At 37.9% G+C, this 23,341-nt stretch overlaps 1 protein-coding gene across 17 annotated transcripts in view; it reads right to left on the reverse strand.

Annotated features, from left to right (window-relative positions):
* The window catches only part of MARK3 (microtubule affinity regulating kinase 3), a 63,568-nt gene that overhangs the window by 3,376 nt on the left and 36,851 nt on the right, over window positions 1-23,341 (reverse strand). For 2 of the 17 annotated variants that reach the window (XM_055717299.1, XM_055717297.1), the window contains 9 exons: window positions 22,731-22,830; window positions 22,360-22,472; window positions 21,419-21,572; window positions 19,744-19,961; window positions 14,347-14,450; window positions 9,491-9,655; window positions 8,517-8,774; window positions 6,164-6,190; window positions 1,357-1,401 (listed from right to left, as the gene is read on the reverse strand). In XM_055717299.1, coding sequence (XP_055573274.1) covers window positions 1,357-1,401; window positions 6,164-6,190; window positions 8,517-8,774; window positions 9,491-9,655; window positions 14,347-14,450; window positions 19,744-19,961; window positions 21,419-21,572; window positions 22,360-22,472; window positions 22,731-22,830 — 1,184 coding nt within the window. The remainder of the gene's footprint in view (window positions 1-1,356; window positions 1,402-6,163; window positions 6,191-8,516; window positions 8,775-9,490; window positions 9,656-14,346; window positions 14,451-19,743; window positions 19,962-21,418; window positions 21,573-22,359; window positions 22,473-22,730; window positions 22,831-23,341) is intronic. The other 15 variants (XM_055717308.1, XM_055717306.1, XM_055717302.1 and 12 more) reach the window with 10 other exon arrangements.

Raw genomic sequence — 23,341 nt, forward strand, 5'->3', positions numbered from 1 at the left:
TGATGAAATCTTGCTGCTACAAGCTATGCAGCTCAGTGCCTTTGAGGCTGCAATGTGGGAAGGAGAGTTTGAAGTCACTATCAGACACCTCCTCAACCTTGCTGGTAAAGACAGCGAATTAGAGGGTTACGATTACTGTCACATTTCTAAAAGATAAAGCAAAAAACATTGAGGCTGCATTTCCCAAGTCTGCAACTTTTTTTTTTTTTTTTACTAAAAAAACCCCCTCTTCCTTTGGTAATGACAGTTACACAGAAATGTTCCAGAAATTTCTAATTTGCAATGGCTCTTCTACTTCAGTTAAAATCAGTGGTCACGGAGCTGAAGAATAAGGAACTACATTTGGATCGCCAGAGAAAAAATGTGACAGATTTGCTCTATGAATATTGGCGTGCTGTCAGTCACCTCTTCAAATTCACTTGTCCTCAGAAAAGAGAATGTCATGCTTAAGCATTTTCGGAAAATGCTTAATCTAACTGACCCCAAACCACGCAGTTTAGGTCTCACATTGAGCTTCGAAGTTCATTTTACAATATTAAGTCAAGCTGCTCTTTACAACAGTTGGCAATGAATTTCTGGTTACACAATGCTTTTGTTCTACCACCATTAAGGAGGCAATTATGAAGAAAAATAAAAAGTGATAACAAGGTCAAAACTAAATATATTTCTCAAAGATAAACCTATTTCATAATTTTACGTTCTATTAGAAAGACTGCCAGTAACTGCAAGTCACAGGATTATGATGTCAAATTCAGCTATGTGATTTGCCAGATGTTATAAAATTCAGCAAGCGAATTAGAGTGCTTTGTTTTAACTTTAAGTTTTTATTTTAATAAGGCCGTAATGGGAGAACATCAGCTTTTATTCAATGCTCATTTTATTTTTGAAAGCTTTTTCTACTTGAAAACAGCTGCCAAAACCAGCACAATTTTGATAATTTCTACTAATTTTTTTGATATGCAGATTTTGGAAGAAGAGTATAACATGAAAAATACCGTTTAACTAGCTGTGATTTTGGAGATGAGAAGTATCTTACCACACTTCAATGGTTATTCCACATGTTTGCAGCCTCACTAGAGACCACTTACCTACACATCTACAAGACAACAGCAAATTTTAACAACTAAAATGCAAAAACCACACCACACAAGGGAAAAGGCAAGAGGAAAGATGAAAGTTTAGAACCAAGTCAGTCAGTGCTTTACTAGCCGTCTTGCAGACAGAAATGCTTCTTTGTTAATTTCAAAGCCTTACACAAAACAAAAGCTGCTGCCTGAAGCCACTATGCCACATAATCAAGGGGGGAAAGGTTCAAACTCACCTAAGGAACATTTTAAACAAAAATTTTACCCTCACCTTGAGCCCTCAAATCTCCCGTTCCTCTCATATTCAGTCGGGAGCCTCATTGAAAAGAATGCAGAAGCAAAAGGAAGTGGGAAAGAGAAGACAAATCTTACACTACAATATACAATATCTGAGTAGTTGCTAAAAGATACTGCAATCATACCACAGGTGTGTTAAAATACAAAGCGACAAAGATGTAAAGAACTTCATGGGTTAGACCAAACTCAGAATGTAACACATTGCCAAACCAAATGGAAGTCTAAACGCTACAGTTTTTAAGATGACCATAACTCACTCTTACAGGGTGTGTTTATATATATTAATACTGTAGAATTCAATGAACAAAGTTTAACTTCTAAAAGCAGAAAATGTGAAACAAAAGTTACAAAGCATATTGAAGTTATTGCATTATTTAGTAAGTACCTCCTAGAAGAGGAATAACTCCCAATTATTTTTAGGCTAATGATCTTTAGAAGTTTTATTTGGGAATACAATATACTTTTGAAAAAAATACTTAATTTACAGACAAGTCTGGTCACCCTGCATGCACATCAGATCTGAGGTATTAGGTGTTTAAACAATACCAAATACCTTAATGCAAAAAGAACAAGAAGCATATACATTTTAACAAAAGTTTAGAGGCAAATCCAGGATTCTTGAGCTGTGGTAACTCCATGCTGTTAATTCCCACACCGATGCATCTTCCGCATCCAAGAGTAAGCTTAAACTTTCTGTCTTCTTGCATCGCTTAAAGCCACATTGCTGATCACTACCATTTTTTAACAGCCCAGTATCAAGCAGAATTAAGGGGAAAATAATCTTCCTCTACCTTCCCATTATTGCGGTACCATGGTTCAACATCTCAGTGTTAATTCTGCTCAGAGGGAAGCTGCCTTTGTAAGACTCTTACCAAGACTACTCTAAGCTAGTACACAGCTTAACTGAATAACGTGAATTATTAAAGCACTTTGATTGACAAGTGTCTAGGGACAGGAATGTAAGACAGCTTATTTTTTTGATGCACAGCAGTATTTACACGAGGGTGTGTGGAGCATTACCAGACTTAATTTCCTCCTTTCCTTCCTTTTGAGGGTCATGGTGAGGGACCAGGATTGCGAGATGACCCTGTGCAGTCCCTGCCACCAGGAAAGACACTGTGGCAGTGCTGTGAGGAACGTGGTGGCAGCACTTGCTGCATAGGCTATGGAGCCTGCTCCTTGTTCAAAATTCACACTGCTATTGCAATAGAATTCAGTTAAGAAAGTGGTAAGTCACACAACTATGAGCTGCTTGTCACAACAGCATCTAATCAGAACCCTCCCTCTGAGGAACTGCACAGCGCAGTACGACAGGGTCTCTGCTAGGAAATGTTCACCACTGACTAACGAACAGCTGTCACAAACAAAAAGGGTAAGGGAAGCAAGAAGAAAACAACTGACAAGTCCTCAACTAATTCACAGTGGGGTTTTAATGGTGGTTATATTCATGAGATCTTGTGCTACTTGCCTATGGAGGATACAGGAGAAGGTAGAAAAAGATTTTAAGGCCTGCATATACAATCCATGAACAACTCAGCAACTCTGTAGGACCAAGAAGGTGGGATGGGAAAACCATCACGTGTACCAGCTGAACAAATCCATGCCTTTCAGATGATCTGGGCAAGGCTTGTTTTACTGGGCAAAGCAAGCAACTAGTTCAAAGACACTGCTCAACCGAAAAATTGAGAGTACTTGAATTTTGAAGAGCCTACTGTGTTCCTACGAAGTGAAAGATGACAGCTTTGTTAAGAGCTGCAAGCATTTAGGGATTTCTGGGTTTTGTGTGGGTTTTTGTGTTGTTTTTTAAACTTGCCAAAGGTTGTAGAGAAACAGAAGCATAACCAGTTGCCCCAACAATTAAGCCATACTGTTGACTGGAATCTGTCCAGAAACGTCTGCGAGGAAAAATCCCTGATGATGTTCTTAGACCCTTTTTAGGTTGAAATTCAGCCAAACTGTTCAGTTTTTAAACCACTATACTCTCAATCTAAGAAAGGTCATTATTTACCAAATACCTGCCACTTTCAAATAATAAACACTCTTTCACAGAAGCCTCTCAGAATATCCTTACTTTTCCCATGTTTTTCCATGCATCAATGTTCCATTCATTTAGCACAAGAAACTGCATTTGGTGACGTGCATCTTCAAATATGAGCCATCATGCCAAGCTTTGGAGGGCTGTACCAGTCTCTCTAGATGCTCCTTTCTTCACAAAGGACATGGTTATGGTCCAGTTCCACAGCCCAGCACTGGTGCTTTGGGAACTGTTACTCACTGTACTGCCAGTATTGTTTTGGTAGCTCTGCAAGTCAGATGCAGCCCGAGGCTTCCTCACTGCTAATACAACCCTCACTTCTGCGGGAGCTGCAACTGGCTACTTTATGCTCTAGATGTTCTGCTTTTGCTTGTATGTTTACGTAAATTAATTTTATGAACCAAGATGCTCCTTGGTCTTGAGAATGGAACAAATATATAGGAAAGTTATGTTTTCACTTGTCATGCAATGCCTACACACTACCTCATTTATGGTTTGTGAAAGGCTTTCAAAAATAAGAATGTTTCCATACATCTGAGTCATGCAGTGTTTTCTGTTCTTTACATCTTTGTACACTCTGTGTTAAAAATCCAAGTAGATACAAAGAAAACTGTCTAAAAAAGATGTGGAAAAACAGCAAAAAGTGGAAGATGCTAAAATAAGATCAATTTATGGAAATGGAGTGAAGGTGCTACAATAAAATTCAGATCACAGAAATTGATTTTTGCTGTCAGAAAAGAAGTTACACTTCCACGATATGCAGAATGGCAAGCACAGGGCATGGTGCAAGATATATATATATTTTATACCTCTGAGTACCAAGTACAGTATTAGAACTCAGTAGTTTAAAAAAAAAAAAGAGCGAAAGATTATCTACTTTTGTTCAGCTCCCTAGAATGATGCTGCAGTACTATATATACACATGCTGTTGAGTTACAGTAGTTCTTTCAGTATCAGTGACAGTGAGCTTAGGTAAGATTCACAGCATATAACACAAGAAGAAACTGTCAAAACTCCCAACATTTTCAATTTCATTTTGTACCTACATGCAGATCAAGTATGGAGGGATACCACACACGCTTAAAACAGAATTTAAAAAGCACAGTCTAGTCCTGTGTAGGTGGTGTAAGCCTTAGCAAATCTCTTATTCAAAGACATATTCATGGAAGCTATAGCAGCTATTTCCACAAGAGTCTAAGATTCCTGGCCTCAAGTCAAAGGAAAATGTTGAAAAACATCAAAATATTAGCTTTAAGTCTCAAATTTGAACAATAACTTTCTAGCTTAATATTGTACTCATACTAGCATTTTCCATCTTTCTTCAGAGCAGCAGTGTAACAAACTTACATGCATCCAGTTGCGGAGATTGCACAGATCACAATCCCTTTTTTAAAAGCAACGTGACTACAGAGGCTCAAAAGCTCCCCCTCACAAAGCAGTACGTATCCACAGCTCACGATGCACGATAGGTTAAAACTATTGCTACTGCTCAGTTTCATCTGTATGCTGTGTTGGATGGTTTCTTTCCTTAAACTAACAGTTGGTGCATGTTCCTTTTCTCAAGTAAGCTTGTGACAATGCCAGCCAACCCAACCAACACCAGTTCTAAACAGTCATTTTTGGAAGAGCTCCGATTATTGTTGTTATTCTTCTTCTTGTGGTATGGAATTTACTTGTTTAGTTGGGTAGGGACATTTAGACTCAGACTGTACACAATAAACCCAAATTCAGTCAGCAATTTACATATCTTGGGTCTCCCTAATCTAAGTATTTCCTTGAAATGGTCTGACAAACTTCAAACCATAATCACATGCACAGACTTGCATTTTCAAAGTTAAAACAGACGTCTGTTTTTTGGTACTGTCTCCCTATTTTTGATCAGTAGTTGGAAAATGGAAGTACCATCCCCTTTAAGAAACTCCGAGATATGATACAAATAAATAGAGTATTACAAAGTTATACTGGAAAATCTACCTGCAGATCAAAATTGCATAACCAACTTTCATGAGTCATAGCGAATTAACGAGATATATAGCAAGCTGAATCATTCTCAAATTGTAAAACTAAATTCAATCTTTTGGGCGTGAAATGTGAATCAGACTTCTGAGCTTTTCCCTTTTGTTAACAAATTTGCATAGACGTTATACTTTTTGTTTATAACTGAAGTGCTCTATTTGCAGTTCACTTGTAATTCACTTCAGCAAAGGCATCCCATTTTAAAATACACAGCCACTACTGCACCTTCATTCAGTCTTTCATGCAAAACTCTTGAGATTCACAACTCTGTTCAGTTTGCTTTCCATTGTATCAACTGCAGAAAACACTTCAGACTGATTTTTACAAAATATCATAAAACAAAAAGATAGAGAATGTAAATTTAGCATCACTTACCTTTATTTGCTTGCAACCTTATGTTTTGTTTATACTTTCATCATTGTTATCAAACACCTCATTCTTCAAACATAAGCATGCTAAGTGTATTAGTACAGAGAACAGAATTACTTTGGCACTACCAACTCTATCAAAGAAAGAAGAATTCACAAGGCATGCTTAGCATCTTGTTATACAGGTGCCACAGATTCTTAAGTATCATCATGAGTTAATGGATTTATTCTATGCTTTCCTCTCAAGAGAGAAAGTATTTAGTCCTCAGCAGAAAGTTTAGTTTTCAGAAAACCAAGGCTAGAAAGCCAAATCTGTTGTTAATTGCAGGAGCCACTTTTTTTTAAATATAAATAAATCCTACCTTTTGATAAACCTGAATGACATGTTTCTAAAAGAAATTAAGCCAAAATAATAATTAACAAAAAGTTTTGTACAAAATAAATTGAAAAAGCCATTTAGAGCGAAACATGCAAAAAGATCTCATTTAAAATGCACAATGAAATTACACTACATACATTCTGAGATTAGGCAGATGATTTAGGGTCTAAAGAGTCAAACTCTTAGCATTGCTACTTCCAAACTTAATTTTTCTGGGAAACATGGCACCAATAGTTATTAGGAATTAAAATACGTACTGGTGTCGAAACACAAACTCACAATCTACAAGGTCACATAAAAATATGTTTGGATCTTCTTCATATATTCCAAAGAGAAAGCAAAAATCAGTAACTCTTCTATAATTAGATCTTGAGTATCTTCAGTTAGGTTTCTTCCTTCACAACATTAGGTCAGCCATGTTGTGCCAAAAACTGCCTTAAGTATTTAGTTAATTTAGTGCAGAAGCTGTTAACAATGGCCTACACCAGAACATAAGTAGTTCATAATCAAAAGGATTCTGATTCCCCACAGAGAATGCTAGAATAAATTAACAGGTTTTACGGGTTTTTTAAAAAAAATATTTAAAAAGAAACATAACCATGTCCTCTGATGGCACTATCCACCTCCTTACTAGTTTGTACAGCACCTAGCGTAACAGAGCCCCAACTGTAAGAAGTCCTCCAAGTGCAAACTTAACCATCTGTAACAGTGCTATTGTGTTACAACTGTATGTTATTTAATCAAGTCCAGATGGAATTTAAACTATTGTCAAAAGCAGTGCGGAAAAACTTCAAGAAAACCACATTGCACTGTGAAAGCTGAAACACTGAGGTAATGGTAGAAGTTTGAATGCAGCCTAAACAAGTGAGCGAAAAGCTTGCAAGTTCACAGTTTGAGCGTCCACATTTGGAACATCAGACAGAAAATTCAGTCAGGATATTACGAACAAAAGCACAGACAGAAAGATGTGCCAAAAGGATCTGTCTGATTAAGACTTCATTTGAGAAAAAGCAGATGACTTAATTCTTACAAATACCAAAATTATTCTTTTATCTGTCCCTATGTTTTAATTTCTTATCTGTTATAATTTCATATAGCACAGTATTCCCAAGGAAGCGTTAGCTAGAAGACAGCTGAGCAGGGTAAAACATTTACCAAAGGCTAGTCTTCGCGTTATTGCTTTTCACAGAAAAAAAATCTCACATTTTAAATAAATTCATTCCCTAAATTGAAATCAGCCAGTTGTGAAAAACTAGAGTTTGGTTTAGCATTATTTTATAGGAATGGAAGACTATGAAGAGGATGCTGAGAGGGAGGCATGTATAGTCACAGAACAGACAGGAAGGAAATGGCTTGGTGCTGATGTGACATAAAACTTAAAAGAAAAGCAAGCAGGCCAAGATTACAATAATGTATTTCAAAAAAGTTCACATGATGAGAAGGATACAAAAGCATGGAGATTACCTTAAGAAAAACAAAGCCTCACTTCTGCAAACACAAGCTGTGGATATCAGAGTGGTCTGAACTACACAGTATGTGAACTGACAAATTTTAAATGTAGAAGAAAAAGGTGGTTTTCAAGTTTAGGGTTTGTAGGAACTAATTTAAATCATACATGGATTTGAAACTAGAAGTCCAATTAGAATAAAAACTTAGTGCAGGAACACCTGCTTAAGCTAGGCTTTGGCTAGACCAACATACCTGCACACCGAAACCCGAATCTGCACATGAACTAAAGGTCAAAATAGGAGTCAGTTTCTCAAGGTTTGACCAGACTCCTGTCTAAACTGAAACCATACTCCTGCCACTATTTTAATTATGACCTATGCTAGCACTGCTGCCAAAAGAAGCTTTTGTCTCCTGCCTCTACTCTTTCACCTGCAGTATTTGTGTACTGCCATTGTCCACTGGCAGCCTAAGTTATCAGAAAACATAAGCTGAGCTTCTAATGAGCTTCTATGTCAAATATCAAGACTGGAATCCTAGTTTATGCTGTCTACTGATAGACTGTACAGTAAGGGTGAGCAGCTTTTGAACTGGAGTTGAAATGTTCAGCTCTGCAGCATTTGTATCTCAGACATGAGAATGAAGAGCACAAAGGAAACAGCACAAACTGTCTCGCTTTTTATCCCGTTTGATTCAACTGCTAAAAACAAATGGTTTCTGTAACCAAAAAGACCTACAAAAAAAAATTGTAAGCCAGTGCATTTTAAGCTGCAGAATTTGTTAAGCCATTAATCAGAGAATATGGATAAAACCACCTAAGCAATCAGCTACTAGGTATTTCCACCACCCGATGACAAGGAGATGTTGCATTACCATTTCAAGAGACTTACCTTCTTGTTAGTTTTGAAGTTAGTTTACTAAACAGGTTAGTGGAACCCCTGGTTCGAGTCTGTGAGAGCGGTGTTGCTTCATGGGACAGACTGGGGGAGGCTGGCGGTCCATTGTAGGTAGCAGTACGTCGCTCCCTGAGCTGGCCGTGGAAAGTGCTCCGACTAGCCGTTCCTCTGGGGAAACGAATACGATCAGGTGTGGTTGCACTGCTAATGCTGTGAGTTGAAGCAACAGGAGTTCTTTGATCGGGAATAGTGCTAGAGCAGAAAACAAAAAACAATGCTAGAACTTCTTTACAGAAGCACTACGGTTCCGCAGGAAACACAAAACACTACTACAGTAAAGCATAAACAGACACTTTTATATAGGCCAGGGTTGGAATATCAACGCTATTACAGCACTGTATGGAATCAAAACTTGTAAGAAGTTAGGATTAAAAGGCTGCCGAAACAGAAACCTACATAGGCAGAAAAATGGAACAGGAGTGTCCTGGAAAAGACCAGATAAACTAGGCATACAATGTTTCACTGAGAAGACTGATAAAAGAATAGACGAGTAAAGTTTCCTCCCAGGAAAGAGAAGCAATAGGTAACTTTAGTGTCTCTCCCTCCACATTCTATATATACATCTTTGAAAATCTTACTAATTTGAAATCCTACACAAAATTTTCTACAAGCAAACCACTCCGAGTAGCGAAGTCCTTCAGGATACACAGTTAAAGTCTCCAACAGACTATGACAATAGGGAATGTCCAATACTCCTAACACTAGGAAAAAATTAAGGTTCATTATTGCAGGATTATGTCACAGACAGCCTGACACACCACAAGACAAATGTAAACAAGACTGAAAAGATGAGGAAACACACATCTTGTGGGCAATGTATACTAGAACAATCTAGGACTAAAATTCCACAGCACAAAGTTAAGAAGCAGTGGGTATAAGTTAGTTTCACAACGATTTCAGATTCTTACATAGGCCTGAAGTTATCTGCGCCATTGTCTATTGGAGGCAACATCATCTTCGTGTGCACAGAGGCTGACATGGACATCGACTTCTGATGTCGCAGCCGAACACTGGAGAAGGATGTAGTACAAACTGAAGCAGGGCTAGCTGCGTAAGCGAACATTTCTGTCAGGCTGTGAGGGGGTTTGGGTTCAGGCAGAGGCAGAAAGAAGAGCATGATGGACCAACAACAAACTACTGCATAGAAAAAAAGCAAACTTTTCCTTCTATTAACTGATTTATCAAAGAACACGAACTCTAACAGCCCTCCTTGATGTAAAGAGCAGTAACTACCCTACGCTCCCCTTAAAAAGCATCCTTACTATAGCACTTGACATCTATGAAGTGATCATGCTCTTACCATTAGCATTAATTTGGTGTGATACCCTCCTTGATGTACAGAACCTGAATAACCCAGTATTCTGTCCCAAAGAGTAGTATAAAGCACTGATGTAACTCATACTGGTCTTAACATTAAAAAAATGCATTAAAAAACCCCACCAATTGCACTTTCCACAAGACTGATGATGGCTTCATTACTGCAGCGAAACACTTTGTTTTCAGAATGTGTCCATGTTAGAAGGAATTGCTGTAAGGTGGGCAAGCTGTCAAATTTCGATCTACATCTGATAACTGAGGGACTTCACAGGCACAATTGAAAACAACAATATCATGATCTTTAACAAGTCCAGAGAGGCCCAAACAAAAAGGCTACTATTAATCAACCTGTACATGTAGGAGGCAATGAATAACACTTGGTGATCTCTAGAGAAAGAGCTATGACTGCTGAAAAGCATTTCATATTGCTTGGCCATGGACCTTAAATTCTCTAAATTACCATTCAGGCTTTGAAGGAAGGTATACAGTGCTGTCTTAGCAGAGCGGCCAGTAAGCTGCCAGCTGTATAATATGTTAAAATAGAAGCATGAAATCTTTTTCTTTCTTTGGGACACAATAGTCTTTGCAGCCTTCACACTATCTGATAATGGTAAGTATGGAAGAAAACTGAGAGGCCACAAGATGTATTTGGCCTTTCAGCCTACACCACCATGTGTCATTCATCTTAAGTTCACTTTAAAAGTATGGCAATTCTAATTCAAAAATATTGTTTGAGGTTAAGAAATCAGTGATTGTCAGTGACAGTTTCATGACACTGCATGTTCACTTCCAAGCTACTTCATGGTTACACATACTGAAATTCGAGTCCTGTTATCTCATTTTGGTATGTCAGACTTTGGAGAGGAGAATGTCAGTCCAGCTACAAGTATCAGCTGACCCACTTCTCAGGCTTAGCTCTCACAAAGCACTAGCAGAAAAAACACCTTGCAGTTCAGACATCAGAACTGCTGGCTAAAACGGTTAGCAAAATCTACTTTCTGTTTTGAACTTCTCAGAATCTAGAGAACTTCATCTGAGTCATGCATGCATCTCCTTACAATGCTGAATCAAGCAGGCTGCCAACTACAAGCACTACTACAACAAATCCTGCAACACAGCCCAGCTTTCACATTGCACCCGGGTATTGAGAAATTGTAAGGAAATGAACACTCATCTAAAAAGCAATACCCCAAAATGAAGTAATCCCCAAATAATTGGTCACTAGCCTCTCAAGCACTTCTAGCTCCTCTCCTCTCAATTTGTTGTAAAAGATAAAGAATCTAGTTTCACAACACATTAGACCCACGTTCCATTTAGTCATTTGCCTCCAAAGATGTAATAACTAAAGGTTTCAATAAGGCAGGAGAGCACATATTAAAGCATTTATATATCTTACTCTAAAGCCTTGCTAGAAATCATCTTCCTTGGATTACTAGCCTGGGAACACAGAAACAGCGTGCTAACATTCACCAATTAGTGCCAAGGCTTATTAAAAATCTGAGGCTGTTGTAAATCATGTGTTACAAATGATTTCAAGCAATTGCCTATCATTATGAAGAGCGTTTCACGAGTCCCCAAGTGCGTTAATTAATGCTCAGACTTTGGAGGAAAGCCAACCGAGTCATCTCCTGCAGAATGCCTGTGTCAGCCACACAATATGCTGAAGTAGGGATGTGAGACTTAAAAACCCTTTGCTTCTACCAATCTGGCACGGGGTCTTCAAAACTACTTTCTCCAACATCAAGTCCACTACCTGGACTATTGATTCTTCAAAAGCTTCCTTAGTTTCAGAAATAGTGCCTTCTCAGAATTCAATGTGCAACATAGAAACTAACACTTTCTCTATGGAAAGTAGACTTCAAATGCACGCATCTTGCACGCATCGTCTCCCAAGTTTTCACTGGGTCACAGCTACAGGAAACCTAAAATCCAGTCTCTATAATTACTCCTGCCTTTAACACGTCACCAACAGACATTTCAAAAGCAGAAAAAGCATTTTTAACAAAACTCTGGATTTATACAAAGCCCAGGTTCTATTTCAGATCTTGTAACCTTGACAAGTTTCTGAAGTTACTTTCTGCCAAGTTGGGTGTATAATTAGGGATACTACAGAGACACCTGAAGGCAGGCAGAATTCATTCTGAAGAGCCAGTCCCATCAACAGCCATGTTGATTTAGCCTGCATTAAAGGTCCCTGCATTTCATGTGATCAGTTAAGCCTTTGTCCAGTTACAGCAACAAAATATATTCAGATGTAAATTCTGAATTCTGTGCCAAATCACAGTAATTCTGAAACTGTGCCAAAACAAATGTGCAGTTTAGTGTTGAAGCATTTCAGACAATGAGAAGTCTCCCAACTGTAAAACAATTAACAATGCATTCTTATTAACTTTTCTCATTTTAACCCTCTATAAAGACTAACAAAGTAGTAATCAAAAGTATGCAATAAAAAGCCATGAAGATTTTTTTTTCCCTGACAGTGAGAATACAAATGCTCAGACATTTCAAATGACCCAAACAGAGGGCGAGTCTGTAGGACAAGTAAATGAAGTTTAGATACCATATTGACAATAAAAGGTAAAATAACGATAAGCAATTATGGATATAAAATAGAATGAATATAGTTGCCAAGTAACACTCAATATTAACTTTGAGCTTCATGCCCATATGTGACAAAAAGCAGAAAGGCAATAGTTTGAGAAACTCAAAGCTGAGGGGAAAAAAATAACTTCAAAAGACATCTTCTTAGGAATATGAAGTTACTCCTAAATTAAGGGGACATCTGTATCTCAAGCATTCCTAGTAAGCAATATCTAACTTTAAAAAATGTAATAAAGAAATTGTAGACAAGATAGTGCTAAGATATTAGTTTAAAGATGAACAAATATGTTATTAAAACAAGAAATCAAGTGATCAAATCTGACCAAAACTATTTTGGACAGAAAGATTCATTTTCCAAAGAGAGCTTGGAAAGAAAAAAGCTATTAACATATCAAATCAAAGAAAGGATGATGAGCTTTAATCTAAACAAACTTGGTAACATTAACAAGGACTAACCAATGAAGGCTGAGACAGACACACTAAAAGACAGTACCAAATAGCCGTGCTGTACTTCACAAGACAGTTGACTGCAGGCCCAGGTGGCCAGCTAGACTTTTGGCACTCTTCAAACTTATACTTGACTTTTTCCTTAATCACTTTCAGTTTGCAGAAAGCTAGGAGGAAGAGACAGGGTCAAAGTCATGTTCTTTATCCCTAGGCTCCAGGAGTCAAACAAGGGACAAAACAGACTTTCCATTCAACATCACAACTTCATCACTCTTCCTTATAAACTGCTGAGAGGATGAGGAAAAATTCTGTGCAAAAATGGCAGATCTTTCACCAACTTCAATACGAGCTAGAAGAAAAGTATTTTCTTCCCACCCTTTACAGTATATCACAAAATTAGGAAGGGGTGGAGAAAATCAGGAAGAGTAGGAGGGAGGTACACATTCCTCCAAGCTTAAGCATTTTTATTAAGTACTAGCTATCTGGGTACTCTCCTGGCAATGGTCAGCTACTTAATCATTGCCAGCTTTCAAGACCAGTAAAACTCCGTGAACAACAGTTGGTTGGATCTTAAAACACCTCAGCCAGCCAGGAAATTCATTGCTATTCCTCACAATTGTTACTCTATACCTAATGTCTACATTCACAATTATATTTATTTTCTACAGCTCTCCTCGATCTTTGTTACACAGGGAGGAAGAATGGCACTAGATGTTGCTACGGTACTAACCCATGAATGGTTAACTCCAATTCCACTGCATGCTGCAGTCAGGCTCTCATTCAGCAAAGTAAGAAGAAACCTGTTATTCCTCTGACTGTTTTCACTCAGAATATGGAGATATTAGTGCTTCCCTTCTCAAGATGAGTTCTGTAAATACTGGGAAGCAGACTACAAGAATATCAGTAAGGAACGTTATTAGTCCAAGACAATGGCCTATCACAGTTTCACCTTTGCTCAGGAAAAAAAAAAAAAAAAAAAAAAAAAAAATCGACTTTCTCCCTGAGACTTAATCCCAAAGTATAGATTAGAGTGAAATGTAAAAAGAGAATGGCCCAAGAACGATGGACTTTGTAGTTTGACCTGAATAAGCCTCTTCTACAAGCGTATGTTGTTTGGCCACAGCAGTTAACAACTGATTTAAGATGAAGGCTGTACAAATATGACATGTACTTAATCAGAAATTAGGAACTTCCTTTTACATTCTAAGTATAAAGACTGTATGAATTAAGTATAGAAAAAAAAATCCCAACATACTTACAAGTGCTCCATAACCAAACATCTGTACTCACCTTTCATTAAGAATTACACTAGAATATTACCGATTTTTAAATTAGACATTACAACTTTTTGGAAGTGTGAAGACGAGGGACAGACACCATAGGAAGACATTTCATATACCTGTTCTCCTTGCCATTTTGTATCACTGAATGTCTATCAGCAGTGGTTCTTTCACTACAAACGTAAGTGTTGCGCCGCGTCATTGCTCCAGGGGCAGTATTATTCTACAATTAAAAAACATAGGCTTGTTATTCCCCACAAAAGGCTTTTCTGGGGTTAAGTTTACATACAGTTGAAGTCTGTTTTACTTCATGCTAGTTCTACATAGTTATAAAACTTACAATAATTAAATAAGTTAATACACAGACACTTTCCAGTATTTTTAAGCAATAATGGAATCAGAAAAAATAATTCTAACAAGCTGTTCTTCTCTTATGTTGATGGCTCAAAATTAATTTTGCTCAAAGTTTTTAATTACCAATGTTCTAAATTACAAATTCTCAGCACGTATAGCATTCATCTACGTCTGGATAACTTATGTCTTTATGGTCTATTTTTTAAATACTTTACCACTTGTAGATTGTAGAATTTTCCTTTAGTTAAAATCATACCCTTAAACAAGACAGGAAAAGCAAAGACTGAAGAAACAAATGTGGTAAAATTCAGTGGGAAGGTAAACATGGACTTTTTAGTATTAAAATACTATAAAACTACACAATTTTTAAAAACAGGGAAGAATAAGTCAAATTAAAGAGACAAATTGCAGAGAATTTTAATAAGACATTTTAAAAAATATACATCTAAATACAAGCATAATACATTGAGGACAAGTGAACCAGGGGAATTTAAAACTACAGACCTTACTTTAGAGGGGAGAAAAGAAATAGAATTACTTTGCCTCTGTCTTTACAGAGAAAGAGGGTGGAGATATGCCCAAGTTGGCGGTCAATTTTCCAGGAACGACTGAGAAGCTGGGTAATTCACAGATAACAGAATTATAAAACGTTAGATGCAATTACTGTAGGAAAAGCATGGTGGTCCAGATAAACATGCACCCCCAGGTTGTAGAGGAAGTAAAAGCCGGCAAGCCTTATATTTTTTCTTCCCACCCCAAGAACATAACACAGGTAACTGCATATGGTTGGAAAGTGGAGAAAACCTTTAAAACTTTTCTTTAAAGAAAAGGATCACGGGGCAAAGCAGGAAGCAAAATAGACTATTAACTTTAAACATCACTGCTGGGGAAAGTCTTGGAGGAGGCTAGCTTAAGGGAACAACTGGTCAGCACCTGGATAAGCACATGTTGAGTAAGGATGGCCACTAAGAATCAGGCAGGGGACATCATGCTCAACTAACCTTTTGGAGCTCTTTGAAGAATTACTGCTATGACAGACAAGGGAAATTCAGCTGATTTTAAAAATAGCATTAAGAAAAGGTTTCACATAAATGGTCACAGTAGAGAATCATGGGAAGGATAAAAAAAAAAAAAAAAAAGGAAAAAGTAGTTCAAGCACAAAAGGAGAGTAGCCAAACCTTTTTTGTTTCTGAACCTGAAATAAAACTGTTAAAGTGGAGTATTCTCAATAACCAGCAAAAGCTCTTCCAGTGCCGTAAGGCACAATATCTGCTATATGGGGTGTCTCAACTAACATGATCCCTGAGCTGCAGATTTGACAATGAAGCCATCTTGTCTGTTTAAAAGATTGGTGGCCAGTCACGCATCTTTACATGAATATACAAATAAAAATGAGAAAGTCGACTGTGCAACCTTCTGGCGTTAAAAAGTACAAAGAGTATCAAGAGTATTGTAGATTATCAGAACTATTAATTAAATCATAAGATGTAAGTAGCTGTTTTGTGGGTTCTCAGGTATTCTTCACTGGATATTCCTTAGGGACAGGCACGTGCCAAGCATGAACAGAAGTCCTTTTAGCCCCTTCTTTGTACCTCACTCCTCACACATCCCTGCCTTCGAGTGTGTTTATTTAAAAAACCCCGTAACCACATCATCCCTGATTCTTCTACTTTCCTCTGACATTTGTCATTGTACAAACTCTCCTCTCTTTACTAAACTTGCCAGCAATGAAAGCTGTGCACCTAAGGTGAAGTTTTGTTTATATGTTCTTGAGAGGTCACACTGCAAACCAATGGTACATTGAAGTACTGCATGTTAATATTTGCAGATCATTTTGTCCTGTGTTTCTGAACATATTAAGAGAATGAAGCACCTAGAATATCTGGCAGTTTTTCTGGTGAGAAACACACAATAATGGGTGGCTTCCTTCTTTCCACCTGCTCCCTTAGAACATCAGGTATTTGTTTCCCTTGAGAAGATACCACATAACTTTAAAATGTACTGTGATGTTATACGTCAAGAAAGACAAGATGACAATCTGTGCTGGATCAAGCTTTGAAGACTATGCGTTTTCAGCTTTGGGAGTGGACAAGTTTGGGTATTCATATCTGAAATCAGAGGACTCTAAAGATGCACTTTCCCAACTCCTTCTGGAATGCAAAGAAGTATCAGTATACATTTTTTTATGTTTGGCTCAGATTTCAGAGGTTGTGAAAGGAGATCTAAGCATTTCAAGCTCTCAAGTTTCAGTTTTAGGAAGAATACAGCCTTTGTACTGGGGCCTTTACACTTTTTAGCGTAAGACCTTTCATGATGCATCAAGGAAGTTCTTCAGCTACAACTTTTTTGTTCAGCCAATCTACAGACTATTAATCTCTGGACATGACTAAGTTGCACAGGTGCACAGCACAGGAAGCCCCAAACTGGTGTCAAACAGCACTACAGACCCTGATGGAATGACAACCCTTAGGGTCAGGGCTAGCTGCATAAGTTCAATCCTCCTGCCGTCATCTGCCTTCTTTGCAGGTGGTGTTGACACTTGCAAAAGCACATGTTGAGACTTCTGAGCACATGCACAAGGTTCAATCACGGCACAAAGGATGAATTTGTGGTACAGAGTCCTCCTCTTTCCTAGTTTTGTGTCCACTTTTAGGCAAGGCTATATTCACATTAAGAGAGATACCAAGGTGAGGACTGATCAAAGACTTTCAAAGAATCAGCTTCGGACTTACAATAATGAACCAATCTATTTACTTAAGAGCACTAGTATGTTTTTTCGTCCCAAATGATTTTCCAAACATACCATCTGTTCCCCTATTCCAGTTTTCTTAAAGCTATACTAAGGGCTCTGGGCAGCCTTATTACAAGCATTGAGGAAAAATCCAAAGCTGTGACTATTAAACAAGGAGTTATTTGTTGCTGCTAACTATGCAACCCCTGTAGCAGGTTTTGATTATGGATTTGATATTTGCCTGACAAACTTGAGGTTTTTGACATGCACTTGTTTAGCTTGCAGAACTAGTTTGCAAGAGTTTAAATGCTCTGTCAACTTTAGAAGTACAGCTTAGAATCCCTTACTTCAAACCCAGACTTGGCTATCTGCTCTAAAATCACAATACTTATCCTTAAGTGCATGCTTGTAAGCTTTGTTATTTTATAAGAGTGGCACGCAACTGGCTAAGGGTCTCCAGTGAGGACCAGTTCTACTACTTTTGCTGTATCTGTCAAAGTAATAATTCATTTTAAACAGTATTTTTCTACCTCTTCAGTGATTTTTTTTCTCATCATATCACTGATTTTAGGACTGTGCTCAGTGAGAACACAAACTCATTCCACCTCAAACTTTCTTCAACTTCAGGACAATATGGTAACTTCAACATTCTTTTTTTCCTTCTAGATGCATGCCAACACTGTAAGAAATAAAACTCCCTAGTAAGTTCCAGGAATTGTGTAAGAAGTCAGTGCTTCCCTCCATCCCCAAACGTCAGAAAGCAAAAGACTATATCCAGCAGGGAAAAAAAAAAACCAAACAAAAAGGTAAAAAACAATCAAACAGCTTCCACTGTCTGACAGGAAGAGCTATAAACAGAGAATTTTAAACATTGACTGAATGACATGACAAGTTTGATTCCATCTTCACCACCTTGTACCACTGTTTGCAAAAGATCACTTGGATCACTGTGCACTGCATCAGAAGAGAGAAGTATCCTATGGTTATAAGCTCAAATTTTATTGCAGCTATAGTAGTTTGAAATTTGAAGTAAGGCTACTGGAGTAAATCCCCAGGATTTGGGCGTGATGTAGAATAACAGATCAAAATGCTAAAGGTACTAAAGGTAAAGAATGTTGTAACTGTGATATGAGGCTCTTGAATAAAGCACTACACAGTACTGAAGTCCAATGTAGGACAAAACTGATTTGATTATCCTATCATGTAAGTATAAACAAAATCTGAATGGTTTCTGGACTGATCAAAAACCAAGGGAAAAGGCAGGGGACCACAAAAATCAGAGAAGGGTCCCCCACAATCATGAGCTTTTGTTCACATTTATGAGTAACAGCTGCTACCATAGAAGATGTGTCTTCACATGTAATCTCTCTGCCAAAACCCTCCAGCCAAGTCACTATCAGCCACTGAACCAACTGACAATACAGTGCCAATAAAGTAAAACAAATCTTATTTTACTTCTTTTGCTTCAGGTTGTTAAAAAGCTGTGAGCTCAGAAAGTTCTAAGTAATGGTGCTAAGTATATGACCAAATATTACAGCTTTGTGGGATAAATTGTTTTTTTTAAAAAAAAAAAAAAATCACTCCATTGTAAGTTGAATAAAGGACTGGGAGGTTATTTCTTCTGAAAAGGACTTTTTTCAATACAAAATCCTGACGTTTTAGAAATTAAATGTTACACGATGAGAGTTAATGAAATCTGCTTATGAAAACAGATTTCCAGCTTTGCCTCAGAGGGAGGCACCACAGAGTATACAAGTTAAAGCCAAACTGTACAAAGGATTTTCCTTCTTTTGGCACACTGCCTACTGCTCAACCCTGTAAATTTACTAGTTATGCACCTTGTTTTTGTTGTTTCTGAGGTTTAGGGGCTGGCGGAAAAAGCCCACAAGGACAAAAGGCAGACACTGCTTTTAAAAATGGGTTGAAATACACTTTGACAGGTTTTAGAGCTACATTTCTTTGATAATCTTAACATACACTAACTATGACCTGGAATAGCATGTTGAGAACAAAGATTAGGTGGCTTCTTATACACATGAAACTATAAAAGAGGATAATGAAATTAGAGATTTCACTCTTCTGTACAAAGGCCACAGAAGAGTAATTGGTGATATCACAACAACTCATATGAAATTTCAGGGGACAGCCTTTGGGTTCAGTTTCTTTTTTTCTTTTTTTTTAATTGATCTTTAAATACCCAAATTATCTCTGTTCACTAACAGATATCCTACTAACTACTTCAGGAATATAAAAGAGGTAACTTGAGTAGCTGACTGATGCAGGGGAAAAAAAAAAAAGCAGCAGTATAAGATATTTACATTTACTCTTGATGAATGAGAAGTAAAATCAGCACCACTAATAAATCAACGGTTTGACACTTTTTCACCCTTCAAAAACATGTAACTTTTGATAAATAAGTGTTTCTACTTACACTAGGAACCGCTGAACTTTTCTTACGTTCAGGAATATCAGCCTTATTGGGATTGCTGGCATTTCCAAGCATTGGACTAGCCGGTGCAATTCCTCTTCCTGCAACAGCACTACTGCTGGATTTTCTTGACTGAATTCCTTCCTCTTTGAGGTCACTGTCTGTAGTACTAGTCTGGCTTCTTTTGGGATATGCCACTACTGAGGGGATGGATGGTCCAGCTTAACATACAAACAAAAGAAACAAGTTCAGTAGCTGTTTTTCACTACAATACAAATGTATTCACACATGAGAATCAATGTAATTAACACTGGGAATCAGAGCTGCAGAAGCTCATTACTGAAGTTATCGAAATACTGTATTTTAGAAGACAGTAAATACTACTTCATTCCCATGAAATAATTAAGAATTTAATGGAGGTTTCTGGTGTTTTGAGTACTGACACTGGTTTGGCCTGCTAGGGAACACCCTTTAGAGTCATCTCTAAGAGACTTAAGTAATTACCCACTCATTCAAATCAGATGATCCTTCATTAACATGAAGCTGGCACATGCCATTCAAACCAATTTCTGATAGAACTGGGCTCCTCAGACAGGTACCTGGTGACACAACCCTTGATCACCACCAGCACTAATGGCCAGCTGACAGTGCCCCTGTAACAGCCCAGAAGCAAGGGCAATTTGCCACCAGCCTCCCTGGGTGTGCTGGGAACAAAAAACTGCTCCAGCATACCTGAGAATGAGGCAGTCCCTTCAACAGTCCCGAGCTCTCTCTTGCTTTAATAGGCTCCTGAACACTGGGAAAAGCCTGTGGGGATGTCAGGATTGTGTTTTCTGCTGTCAGTTACACTTCCTCAGAAGAGGATACATCAAGATACATCAACTTCGTAGTTAGTGTTTTAATAAAAATGAATCAAAAAGTGCATACATATATACGCACACACACATATAAAAATACAAAAATATATAAAAGCATCACAAAAAAACAGCAACCGTCATCCCAGGAGAATCCCCCAAGGAAAGCAACCTCTGAATGCACTTGAGGTATTTAAAAGTAGGCCTAAACAGGCTCCTTTTATGAGTTAGCATCTGAGCAGGAAAATGTTTAAGATAATTAGAAAACCCTGAGCTACTACCTTGCACACTCATTAAAGAGAAGAGTTCTAAGTTTGTCTGAGTCACTATTCTTCAGAAATTTAATTCCTGCAGAATTAAGTAGTCAAGTGACACTACCCTCAGGAAACAGGAAACAAGAAATATTGGCAAACTGACATTTCTTCAAGTTTTAGACACAAGCTGACCTACTAGTGTCAAAAGAAACAAAAGCTGAACAGACATACAAGAGCATGGGGGAGGAGTGCTGTGCTTTTCATGAAAAAGGGGGTTGCCACATTCTCTTCAATTTGTGAAACAAGAGTTTCCCAGTGTGGTCAGGAATGCAAGGGGCAACACAAGGCAGAATAAGAGAATTAAGTTGGTGTATTCAGCATTCCATTTTGAATGCTTTATTACATAACCAATTTTAAAAAAAATCAGTTCTTCAGTAAATTATTTAACCACCATGCTGTGAGCTACGCTGTTGTCATCCTCCTTACCTTTGGGGGATGGAGACAAATGCAGAAACCAAACAGAACTGGAAGTCACTATATTCTGCAACACTGAAAACAAGAATTGCTCACCATGATCACTGTACCGCCGCTGTTTCTGGCTAGAAGATATGCTTCTCTGAACTTTGTGATGAGGAGATTGTCCAGTGCTATTATTGAGATCACTACTTGGCCTAACTTTGGCAAGTGAAAGATTGCTGCTGGAGCTTGAATCACTCGCATCCAACTACAATACAAATGAGAATATTAAAACAAGAAGTTCACACAAAACAAATCAAACGTCCACCACATTACGGAAGCAGTAACAGGGAGGCAGAAGGAAGATGGCTCTGGTACACAGGAAAATTTGTGACAGCAAGGAAGTTGCTTAGAGGTCCCAACTTCTCTAAAGATTCTTGTGTAACTGTCCTAGGTAAAAACTCAGTAGAATTTGCAGTAGTGGTCCTCAAAAGACCACCAGAAAATGAAAATTCATCTCTACTTTCAGTACTCTCTCCTCAGAGTTCTCTAAGATTTTAACAGAAGGAGAGGATACTTTTCATAGAAACCACCACACCAACTCCTCAAGCAAAGAAACCAAGAGCAGGTTACTGATGCCAAGCCCTCTCAGCATCCTTTGGAAAGGTAATCTGCAATGCAAGACCTTTTTTTAGCTTGACTGGTCCTGCTCTTTGGTTCTCTCAAAATATTTACAGCTGGCTTATTCACACTTGAGCTCCTAGACTAGACAGGACAGTAACTGGCATACGAAGTCCTTCAGAGGACTAACTGCTGAGCAAGCAGAGTAGTTTTGGGGAGCCTAAAGGCAAGAGCTTATTAAATCAGATCAGGGTGAGAAGAAACACAGCATCATTAGGACAGTTGACACTGATGATTAGATTAATGTGCTTTTAAGTGTAATGGGACTTTGTGCAGGAATGCAATGCCTATAGTTACTGACTTAATTTTTGCTTCTAACTTTGCTAAGGACACCAATTCCTTTGTTTCTTTGCATTTGTAAGAATGACACTTACTTCTGATGATTTCCTTCCTAGCAGTAAGTATGTAGCTGTAATTTCATCATACTTCATTTTACTAAGGGATTCTTGAATTTCTTCTTGAGAATATCCCATTCCTACCATAATATCTAAAAACAAACACACATTCTGTAAGTAATAGAAACACTCAGATGTTTAGGCTGGCTAAGTTCAAGAGAAAGAATGGAACATTTAAAGAATTAAACAAAACAATTAAGTGTCAGAACATAAGCCTGATGAAATATCAATATTAGAAGATTAGTTACTTATTCCAAACAGCAAACAAATAAAGAGTGATGGAAGAAAAAAAACTACCAACCCACCCACATCATGCAAACAGCATCATATTTTGAAAAATACTCAATTACCTATTCTTTTCTGGTCCGAGATGTCTAGTTCTGGTTCAACGAAAGGTTTAAGTTCATCCTCCTCATGCCCTGCGTTGATCCACCTGTCCTTCATAATTTGCTATAAAAGAAAGGCTTTTTAGTACAATACACGTAGCAGCAAACAAAAGGAGCTAATGAAAGAATTCCCTTATCTACCAAACACTAAGGCCTTTTCTAATTTTTCCTTTCTAGAACAGGCCCCAACACCTACTCAGTTTTGTTTTGCTCCAGTCAGAAGAATCAACTTTGCACATCAACCCAAGCTGCTTCCCAGTCAGCTGTATTCTAGCACACAGCTGAAAGCTAAAAGCCACACAGACCAGAAGCAGCGCGACAATTCTGACAAGTAGCAGGTCTGGCTTTTCTCCTCCATGATGGTACAAAATGCAGGCAAAAGTCAACCACATCATAACTTAGTAGCCAATACTTCCAGTTAACATTTGAAAATGCAGAAAGTGTGGAAATCATCCTGATGGATCATCCATTAATGCAGGAATCCACAAGGTAACCACGAGGAAAAGTTATATGACATACGCAGTGTACTTTCATATTCATTTTGATAATAGCTGTGGAGTCAGGTGTCTTGTAAC

The sequence above is a fragment of the Falco cherrug genome, chromosome 7 (genome assembly GCF_023634085.1).
Source record: "Falco cherrug isolate bFalChe1 chromosome 7, bFalChe1.pri, whole genome shotgun sequence".
Classification (NCBI taxonomy): Eukaryota; Metazoa; Chordata; class Aves; order Falconiformes; family Falconidae; genus Falco; species Falco cherrug.